The sequence below is a fragment of the Saimiri boliviensis genome, chromosome 4 (genome assembly GCF_048565385.1).
Source record: "Saimiri boliviensis isolate mSaiBol1 chromosome 4, mSaiBol1.pri, whole genome shotgun sequence".
Taxonomy (NCBI): Eukaryota; Metazoa; Chordata; class Mammalia; order Primates; family Cebidae; genus Saimiri; species Saimiri boliviensis.
In genome coordinates, this window is record NC_133452.1 from 51,955,914 (window position 1) to 51,967,533 (window position 11,620).

At 34.3% G+C, this 11,620-nt stretch overlaps 1 protein-coding gene across 2 annotated transcripts in view; it reads left to right on the forward strand.

Annotated features, from left to right (window-relative positions):
* GOPC (golgi associated PDZ and coiled-coil motif containing) overlaps positions 1–11,400 on the forward strand; it is a 40,072-nt gene extending 28,672 nt beyond the window's left edge. For both annotated transcript variants that reach the window (XM_003938627.4, XM_003938626.4), the window contains 4 exons: positions 259–354; positions 1,782–1,946; positions 4,617–4,797; positions 8,238–11,400. In XM_003938627.4, the coding sequence (XP_003938676.1) occupies positions 259–354; positions 1,782–1,946; positions 4,617–4,797; positions 8,238–8,368 (573 nt within the window). In that variant the 3' untranslated portion in view covers positions 8,369–11,400. The remainder of the gene's footprint in view (positions 1–258; positions 355–1,781; positions 1,947–4,616; positions 4,798–8,237) is intronic.
* Positions 11,401–11,620: the final 220 nt, after the last annotated feature.

Below are 11,620 nucleotides of genomic sequence, written 5' to 3' on the forward strand. Positions count from 1 at the left end.
CCTACAATTTAAAAAGAAATATATCAATATTTTTAAAATTATTGCCAAAAGGGTGAGAAAATAATCTATAAATTTTGCATCAATAGAACAATTAGTTTCATTTTTCTATTTTATCTATTACTTTCTTAACCCTATACTGTTTATCCATTCAAGGAAATTAATAAAGATTTCTAAAAGCAAGTTATATAGTATGAGTTTACTCTATTTGGTATGCTATTTAAATGATACTAATTTTTCTTCTTTTTTCCTCCTAATAAGGATCAAGATTCCCTAAAGAAAAGCCAAGGTGTTGGTCCAATTAGAAAAGTTCTCCTCCTTAAGGAAGATCATGAAGGCCTTGGCATTTCAATTACAGTAAGAAGTAGTGCTTCCAATCTCCTTTTCTGCAGCTATCTAGTATAGCCATACTCCTTTGTTGGATATTACTGGGGAACAGAATATTCTGGATAAATATATTTTTAAATAACTAAATTTATCCCTATGAGGATAAATGTTTGCTTTTGTGTAAACATATTTTTAAAAAATAAATCTTCTTGGCAACTATTAAGTATACCTTTAGTAAACATAGTTTAACATTTTTATTATGACTCACATAATAGTTATGTACCATATACTGTGATGCCTCTAGGAGCCCTTGGGAATAGATATGGCTGTTGTCTTCTATGTTAAATGGCTTCAGATTGTATTGTTCTCTCCCAGAGTATGTGTATCTTTCTCTTGTCTCATTTCTTAGCTGTCAGATTTCACTGGCTCTTGAGTCTAAATATTATATATTCCTTTATTAAATTTGATGCCTTTAGGAGTCATTTTGTTGTAGACTCAGTGTTTTAATGAACAAGGTGGCTTTAATTTTCATTTGGTAATACTTAGGCACTGGGCGAGTTCATTCGTTTTTTGGTATTACTTAATGTAGAAATGTTCCTTATAATAAAAAGCTCATCTAATCTATATTTCTTGAATACTTACCTTTTTTAATGAGCTGCCTCAAAGAGCATACATTTTAGCAGGACAAATAAGACACACACACACCCACCCCTATGCAACAATGATACAAGCTAGAGAATGATAGGTACCAAGTACTGTATTTCTTCAATTCTACATTGCATATATTTTCTTTTTTTTTTTTTGGGGGGGGGAGACAGTTTTTTTGCTCTTGTTACTCAGGCTGGAGTGCAATGGCGTGGTCTCAGCTCACCGCAACCTCCGCCTCCTGGGTTCAGGCAATTCTCCTGCCTCAGCCTCCTGAGTAGCTGGGATTACAGGCACACGCCACCATGCCCAGCTAATTTTTTTGTATTTTTAGTAGAGACGGTGTTTCACTATGTTGACCAGGATGGTCTCGATCTCTTGACCTCGTGATCCACCGTCCTCAGCCTCCCAAAGTGCTGGGATTACAGGCGTGAGCCACCACGCCCAGCTCATTGCATATATTTTCATATTTTAACTTCTCTGAAATTGAAATAAATTGTATAATCTTAAAATTATTTTTATGGCATTTAAAATAATTGGTCTTGTCATTGGTGGTGATTCAGACTTGATAAAATATAATGGTGCTATGGAGTACTAACATAAATTTTTTTAATTTCAGAATGTAGCCAATTTACTCTTTGATAATAATTTTTTTTTACCATTACTTAAGTAGCAAATAAAATTTTACCCAACATTTATAGAGACAGCATAGGTGCTTAATGAAAGATTTTTAAGAAAATAGTTTATCTCTAGATTAATCGGTGACTATACAAAGAATGCTTTAATTTACTGCCTTTTATTGTTGTTGTTAGGGTGGGAAAGAACATGGTGTTCCAATCCTCATCTCTGAGATCCATCCAGGGCAACCTGCTGATAGATGTGGAGGGCTGCATGTTGGGGATGCTATTTTGGCAGTCAATGGAGTTAACCTAAGGGACACAAAGCATAAAGAAGCTGTAACCATTCTTTCCCAGCAGGTAAATTCCCTTAATATAATTAGAACTGGATCTATCAGTTAGTTCTTTATAAATCTATTGAACACTGTATACTTCCCTATGAAGTTTCTAAAGCAGTAAAATGTTTATACGTAGATCTTGTTTCCTTTGATTTAATGCTTTTATAAATGACATTCAGTTGTATTTACTGAAAATGGACATTTTGTTTACTTCATAACTTTGAGCAGGTTACTTAAGTCCTCTCTCCCACAGTGTCCTCACCTGTGTGGGAAGGATTGAAAGAAAGCTGTGAGGATTAAGTATGTTAATACATATAAAGGACTCAGAATAGGACCTGAGACAGAGAAAAAGCATTCTTAATGCCTAAAACACTATATACAAGGTATTACAGAAAAGACAATGCTAGAAGTGGATTGATTTTAGTCATAGAATATTAAAATTGAAATATCCATAGAAACTATCTAGCCCAACTCTCTTAAAATAAGTAAAGTTCTTAGAGATGAAAGGATTCGCTCAAAGTTGCCAAGCAAATAAATTATAGAATTGAGATTCATATTCAGGAGTCATATTTGTCATACATTTTACTTAAAATGTTTTGTTTACTTCTTTCAAGAATAGAGTTGAGGGAATTAGAGGCATTGGTAGTATGTTGAGATGTTTTTTGGATCATCAGTGTGGTATGCCTCTGTAGAATTGAATCTCAGAGTTGAAAGTGAATATAGTTCATTGGTTCAATCCTATATGATGCATAAATCTGTGCAACATCACTACTTCAATAATTATATTAAAGGAGAAGGACTTGCTGATATCAAGCAGTCCATTCCATTGTTATACGGACTGATTTTTAGAAAGCTTTTTTTCATATTAAGCCTGAAATCTGTGTCTCCATGACAGCTACCCACAGATCTAATTCTGTCATCTAAAACTTTGCTGAAGACCACTGCATCGTCTGTCTCTTTCTGCAAAATGGTATTTTTAAAGCATTATCTGATAAAAGAGATCAAGAGTGCTACCCTATTCTCTCAAGTTAATGTTTTATCAACCCATCTTGACTGTCATCCAGTAGCAAAGGAGCGGAATGACTGGTGAAGGGGCTAGCAATAGGCAGTTGTTTAAGGAAATGCTAACTAAGCACATATTAAATTCTGAGGTATAACCTTAAACTGCTGGGAAAGAAGAGCACCAAAGAGACTAACTTAGTGAGTAGCAGTTAAACATAGCATGCTTGCTTTTGAGCAAAGGCAAGCCATAATTTTCAGAGTGGCTAACACTATACTTGTATGTGGTGACTGGAGTCTCTTTATTAAATGACGATTATAGCTTCGATTTTTTTTAAACATAAAATGATCTGTAATTTGTTTGTTTTTTTTTTTTTTTTTTTTTTGGAGCCGGGTCTCACTCTGTTACCTCGGCTGGAATGCAGTGGCACAGTCACGGATCACTGCAGCCTCAACCTCCCAGGCTCAAACAGATTCTTTGCCCTCAGCCTGCCAAGTAGCTAAGACTACAGGTGTATGCTACCATGCCCAGCTAATTTTTTTTTTTTGTAGAGTTGAGTTTTGCCATGTTGCCCAGGCTGGTCTTGAACTCCTGAACTCAAGTGATCCACTTGCCTCAACCTCCCAAAGTGCTGGGATTACAGGCATAAGCCACTGTGCCTGGCATGATCTGTAACTTTTTATTTGAATGTGTCATTGTTAAAGAATGACAGTATAAATATGACGCAATTATTCTAGCATAATATAAAAAGCAAGGACTGTAGAGTCAAACTTTTATTTGTCTTTATTCTTGTTTATTACATAGGGAAGGTTATCTGCTTTCTCCAGACTCATTCAGGTTTCTCATTCATGTAAAAGAGACTATAGTAGGATTATTCTAAGGATTGACGGCTATAATTAAATATATAAATATAATAATTACTATTATTGAATAAACAAAAAATCATTTTGTAAGGGTTTCTTGAATCAGTTAAGGAAAGTTTGTATGATATCCTTATTTAATATCTGACTATTTAGATGTATTTGCTGAATTTCTATGTGCAGTACAACATAGCAAAATAACTTTTAAACTGAATACTTGTTCTAAAATTCTATAAATTTAATAATTAAGCATCCTTTTATATTTTAGACCTATTAAAAAAAGATTATGGTCAGTAGAAAGAGCTACTATAATGTGTAAAGGACATGTAGAGACGATTCATGGGGCTGATCTAGACATGATGGCCTCACTACCTCTTTAGAGTCTAGAATTTTGTTACTTGTTTTCTGGATATGAGCCATCTCTGAGATCTCTCCACCCCTAAGCCTCCCCACAAAGAATTTGGAAATTCTTATTTTTTTTCTTTTTGAGATGGAGTTTCACTTTTGTTGCCCAGGTTGGAGTGTGATGGTGCAATCTTGGCTCACTACAACCTCCACCTCACGAGTTCTAGCAATTTTCCTGCCTTAGCCTCCTGACTAGCTGGGATTATAGGCCTGCGCCACCATACCTGGCTAATTTGTATTTTTAGTAGAGATGGGGTTTCTTCATGTTGGTCAGGCTGGTCTCACACTCCTGACCTCAGGTCATCTGCCTGCCTTGGCATCCCAAAGTGCTGGGATTACAGACATGAGCCACTGTGCCTGGCCTGGAAATCCTTTTAAAATTACATTTACAATAACTTGACTTTCTCATTTTCATTTCCTGTCTTAGAGAGGAGAGATTGAATTTGAAGTAGTTTATGTGGCTCCGGAAGTGGATTCTGATGATGAAAACGTGGAGTATGAAGATGAGAGTGGACATCGTTACCGTTTGTACCTTGATGAGTTAGAAGGAGGTGGTAATCCTGGTGCTAGTTGCAAAGACACAAGTGGGGATATCAAAGTATTACAAGGTAAAAATCACTCTGAAAATTATTATTAACATATTCATTATTATTAAATGCTTAAAGTGTGAAGGCCTCAGAATATTTCTTCAGTAAAATTGTTTTAATGGTGAAGAAATCAGAGGAATGAAGAGCTTTCCTTTGTTTATTGTTTTATTGTCCACTATGCTAACATTTTATTTATGATATATGTTCTTCTGGTCCATCTTGGATTGTTAAGACACGTACATTACCAGTTACTCTACTGCAAGTGATCCTTAAAAATAAATAAATTTTTTTCTAGACTCTGAAACAAAGACCAACATGATATTTTGATTAGATCTATCTTATAGACTATATTGTCTCTCTGTCTTGATGGAAATTCATCTCTCATAATACAATGAATTTTAAGGTAATTATGGATAAGTTTGACATATACTGTTATGATTGCTATTAGAATCAACTTATCTTGGGGATGTTTGGTTTAGTTCCTTTGCTATCGTTGACACATAGTTTAAGGAAAAACTCTAGCACTTACTTTTACATAGAGCAGTAGTCCTGAAATTGTGATCTGTGGATCTGCGAGGGTCCCTGAGATCTTTTAGGGGAGTTCATGAGGCCAAAGCTTTTCATAATAATACAAAGACATCATTTATCTTTTTTTGCTATGTTGATATTTGTACTGATGGTATTTGGTTGGTGCAAAAGCAATTGTGGTAAAACTGCTGGTGCCTTAGCACTAATCAAGGCAGTGTTGCTGATACTAGTAACTGTACTGGTAACCATCCATTCATAGTAAAAGAAGAAGATGCCAATTTAGCTTAAAAATATCTTTGATGAAATGGCAAAAACAGTTAATTTTTAAATATTGACCTTTCAGTACATCTTTTTAATATTCTGTGATGAGATGGGAAGTATGCATAAAGCACTTATTCCACATACTGAACAAAGATGCTGTTCTCAAGGGAAAGTACATAAGTCACTGAACTAGCCATTTTTCTTCATGAAAAACAATTTTTACTTGAAAGAATGACTAACAAAGTATGGCTTTTCAGACTGTTTGGAAGCCATTTTCTTAAAAATGGACAAAGTTAGTCCATCACTTTAAGAAAGACAACTGATAATATTTATTGCCAGTGATAAAATGTGAGCTCTCAAGTAAAAGAACTTTATAAAACATGCATTGATCACCATGAGCACAGCTTTCTAATACTTAAGAACTTTTCAGATGATATTAACGATGATATTAATGAATGTGATTTTTTTGATATAGTAAAGTCAACTGTGTCAACTTTTGGAATTACTGCATAACTTAATGGTCCAATATTTTTCACATCACCAGTAAATAATGTTATAAAAGTTATGCATGGGTAAAAGATCCATTCAAAATGCAAGATAGACAAATTGATTTTAATGTAACAGACTGTGAAAAGTTCACTGATAAGGTTTCAAATTCTACATTGTCAAATTTTTATATATCAGAGAATAATACAGTTATCTGAAAAGGCTGTTAAAATACTCTTCTGTTTCTCAACTACGTATCTGTGTGAGACTGAACTTTCTTCATATACTTGTAATAGATTGAATGGAAGCAGGTATATGAGAATCCAACTATCATCCATAAAGCCATTGAAGAGATTTGCAAAATTATAAAATAATGATACTCTTCTAACTAGAATTTTTTTTGTCTGGAACATAATTTTTTTGTTTGTCATTAGATAAATGTTATATTTACAATTTGGATTTATTATTTTTAACAAAGAAATGAACTTTTTCTTTTAGATTTTTCAGTTTTACTTACTAATATGGGAAACATCAGTAGCTGTAATCCACATAAACAGAAGCTTCTTGGAGTCCTCAATGCTTAGTATAAAGGCCTCCTGAGACCAAAATGTTGAACTCCTGGCTTGGAGTTTTATGGTGAACTGATAAACTGTTGCACTTTTGATAAACTTGTGTGTTGCAACTGTCTGCACAAAGATAGCAGTAGCAATTATTGTTCTCACTGTGCATCTTGAGCAACATTACTGTGGCAGTCTGTCAAAACCTTACACTGTTGGGCTACTCTCCATATGGTTTCATTGTATTTCACCCTTTTTGTTGTTTTCTGTCAGGATTAGAAGACTTGTCTCTTCTTTTTTTTTTTTTTGTAACTGAGGCTAGAAGGCTTCTCTGTCACCTGTGCAAATTGCAGGCACTTAAAATGTGACCCAACCAAAAATTTGTATGCATATATCACTTTTAACTGACTCACATTAAAAAAAGTATCTATTTGTTACTGTTTCACACATGTTCATACTTTATAGCTCAATAAATAGGTGATATAGTCAACACTTATTTGTAAGCCTATTATTTATTTTATAGATGATCAGAATTAATTTTAAATTTTAGCTAGATATCATCTTGCCAACAGATTACATTTTAAGCAATCAACTAGTACATGCCTCAGTGAATTGAGGTTAATGTAATATGAAAGCAACAATGTAAAATAAAAAGATGATTCACAGTTCAGTAGATATATAAGTAGAATTGACTGAATTTTACAATTATATATATTATTCTAAGTCTTATAGACAACTTGATAGGGGGTAAGCATGGTGGCTCATGCCTATAATTCCAGTACTTTGGGAGGCTGAGGCAGGAGGATTGCTTGAGGCCAGGAGTTATCAGCCTTGGCAACATAGTGAACCCTGTCTCTTCAAAAAATTTTAAAAAATATAACTGGACATGGTGGTACATGCCTATTGCCCCAGCTACTCAAGAGGCTGAGGTGGGGGGATTGCTTGAGCCCAGGAGGTCAGGGCAGCAGTAAGCTGTAATCATGCCACTGCATTCCAGCCTGGACAATAGAGTGAGACCCTGTTCTCCCCCACTCCCCCACCCCCACCCCCGCAAAAAAGGAAAAGAAAACTTGATCGGAAATTTAATATAATTTTTAGATAAGTCCAATGTAGTATTTTTAAAACTACAATATTTGATACCTGCCATAAGGGGGGAAAATTCTCCTGTTAGGAATTGCTGATTTGATTAATATAAGGCATTATTTTTGCCTCAGATTACTACTGTTAATTACAGGGGGCATTCCTGTGTTTTTCACCAATAAAATTATAAAACTAACTTTTAAAAAAAATTGAGAGGAGTTTCACTCTTATCACCCAAGCTAGAGTGCAGTGGCATGATCTCGGCTCACTACAACCTCTACTTCCCAGCTTCAAGCAATTCTCCTGCCTCAGCCTCCTGAGTAGTTGGGATTACAGGCATGCGTCACCACGCCTAGCTAATTTTTTTATTTTTAGTAGAGATGGAGTTTCACCATGTTGGCCAGGCTGGTCTTGAACTTCTAACCTTAGGTGATCCTCCCGCCTTGGCCTCCCGAAGTGCTGGAATTATAGGCGTTAGCCACCGTGTCCGGCCAAAACTAACTTTTTAAACCAGAAAGTATCTGCTTGTTTTTTTCTCCTTTCTTTCAGGATTTAGTAAGAAGGCAGTAACCGACGCACATGAAAATGGAGACCTGGGCAATGCAAGTGAAACTCCGCTAGATGACAGTGCTTCAAAATTAGATGATCTGCACAGTCTGTATCATAATAAATCTTATTAAATTGACTGTATCTCCAGACAAGATTGTTAATCAGACTATTTTGAATTTGGGGCACTGGGGAAGATGGTGACAAAGACTATACAAAATCAGGGGAGGTTGTTTGTTGCCTAAATGAAAGGCAGGTACCTCAGGGCTTCATGTGAACAATTCTAAATGCATAAAAACCCCGTTTTTTGTGGTAGGCCATAATTAGCTATTGCATGTAAGCAATTTTTATTTTCTTGAAATTCTAAGCACAAACGCATGTGTTTCCCAAAGGGTATTACTGGGATCCTAAGTACCAAATGAAACTCTACTGTTTTATTTGGTTCCTTTTCCCTCTAGTAGGAGGACAGTGCTAATTGGAATTTTATAAGAAATACCCTTTAAAATACAGAGAGTACATGAATTCATATTATATATTCTAAAATGTTAACTGTGGTGTTTCAGAAAACAGAACTTGACTCAAATGAATTGTAGAAATATAGACTTGACAATTTTTTTTAACTGAAAGAAAGGTTTTAGACTTAAAAAAAAATTTGTTGTGCATCCTGAAATCTAAATCAATACTTAATGATCATTTATTGTAATGAATTTGCATTTCAGCTTTATTCAATGCAGTACGAAATAGTTTTCTTTAAGCAATCCTTTATCAATCAGTGCTGCACTAGAACTAGTTTCTCAAAAGTTACTAAACATTTGACTTTCTTGGTTTTTAAAAGAAATGCAGATGAGTATAAAACATCTGTTCTCAATTATGTTGATCTGTGTGCACGGCATTGGAGCATTTACCCATTCATGTTGAGTCTCAAATGCTTGTTTTCTGGGATCCACAAAAGACAGTGTTACACATTTTGAGTTGTTCCTAGTTTGTCTTGTGATAGTTCGGGCATTTAAAGATAAATTTTTCTGGTAGTAAAAGTTCAGATTTATTACTGTGTATGAAACACAGTACATTCAAATCAAACAGCAGTTTTCTTTCTAAGTACTTGATTTCAAATCATCTAAAATGTGGGCAAGATGAGATGAAGACATTTTTACACAGTAATTGTTTTGGTTGGGTTTTCATGTGTCAGTTTATGTTTGACTAAAGCTCTCTTCATATGCAGGTTTATAAATTTGTAAGGTCTCTTGTCCCATGATTAAATATGGAGTGCCTCCTCTCTGATCTAATATTCTGCAGGTCATTGTAACTGGCTGGGCAAAGTCAAAATGTTGCATTAAAGAGGTGATAGTTTTGCTAATATCACTGTTTTAAAGGATGTACAGTTAAGGGAATATTAAGTGGGAGAAAGCCTACAAGGCTTTTAGAATATTATCAGTATCTTCATTTCTGGTATTCAGATGTTATGTGACAAAACACTTTTTTTTTTGTCTTTCCCAGATGCACTATATATTTGTTCAAGGGTAAATCCATAAAATGTATATACTTTATTTTGTGATTTTGCTATTTATAAATTTAATGTTTTAACTGTTGCTCATTTATGGTTTGTTTTGGGTGGTGTTCATCTGTATATCACCATGTTAATTTGTAATAGAAGTGCACTTCATAGTGTATATTGTTACTGATAATTAAAATACTTTATAGCATTGCCTCTGAGCAAAAGGTAGTATTTAATTGTACAAATGAATAAGCAAGTTACATGTCATTGTTTGCTTTTGACAGGGTAGGGCTCTTAAAAGAAAGAAAGGAAAAAAAAAAAACACTTGTTTTTTCCTTATGTATCTCCCTATGCCAAACACATACCTCCCATGCATGACATGAGATCTGCAAACTGGATTTTAGCCACTGTATTTATTTAGTAAAAAGAATTTCCCATTGTAGCTGACCTGAAAACCTTTTTGCTGTGACATGAAACCATGTTATTCTTATCTTCTTAAAGCACAGCCTGGGTTGGAATGGCCATGGTATTTTTTTCAGAGAATATCCTTTATCTACTATGACTGAATCCTTAGGAAGTGTAAGCTAGAACCGTTTGATTTTCAAGAGCTACCTAATAAGTGTAGGTGTTTTTTGTTTTCTTTTTCCTAGAACTTCAAGTTGGAATTTTTATGAGGTCACTGTGTAATTTGAAGGATTGTATGAGACAGCTATGACATAAATTCCTTTTAAGGAATGATAAGTAGAATGAAAAGTTCCCAAGTAGTTTAAAACTCCACAGGTCAGTTTCCTTTACATTCCTGCTTCACTGGGGTTTGTAAGCCTATGGTAGAGCACTGTTGCTCAGATGCTACTGTGAACTTCCTATCAGGTGTTAGAAAGTAACTAGTTAAAAGTTTATTTTAGAATATATGGTCTTTGGGGATGAACTAAGAATTAGTTATTAGTTCCAAAGGACTGAGAACCAGTTTTATTATTTTCACATTTATAGGAAAGAAATTCATATGTCCCTGAAGCTTCCAGGACAAAACCAAACAACTAAGGAGGGAACTGGTACAAAGCCATTTCATTGAGAAAGGGACTGCAGGAGAAATAGACACACGTGTACACAGACAGAATGGTTGAGAAAATGTTTTGATAGAATGTGAGGGTTGTATGGACATGTGTATATATTTACACTTAACCTCTAAAATTCTCTTCTGCAGTTCTTTGTTATGAATATGATGGAAAAGCAACATTTTGGTAATGAGACTATTATTAAAATAGATTTAAGAAAGATGAAAATTTTGTGAGTCTTGATAATTATAACTCAACAGCTACCAAAAGTTAGCACAGCTTGTCTGTGGTGCTGTTTTTTCCCCCCACAGAAAATTTTTTTTTACTGTACACAGTGGACTTACTCTATTTTCATGTTTAGAAACAAAAAGGTTTCATGTGATTCATGTGTAAGATGCACAGTATTTAACATCCCGCTTATGAAATCCCTATTCCATCTATCCAGTCTTATACTTATGGTTGGCCTCAAATCTGTTGCATTTATGACAATGTATTATATCTAGTTAATTTGAGTTTAATATTTTTTATTAGCCTGTAAATAAAGATGGCATCTTCTACATTAAAATGATATTGATCTCATTTTTTAAAATAAACATTTTGTTTCCTTCATATTAAATATTTTGGCTTATTATTTATTTCTAGTAGCTTCTATTATTTGTACCAATATATCATAAAGTCTGTGCAAAGGACTTGGTTTAATTTTGTGTTATATTGGCAGCTGATGTTATGTATGAGGGAAACATTGATATAAGTTAGAAAACCAGTCCTATTTTTAAGACACCATTTAAAAGGATATTCTTCCATTTTGACCTCTAAAGTATATATAATTTAGAAGT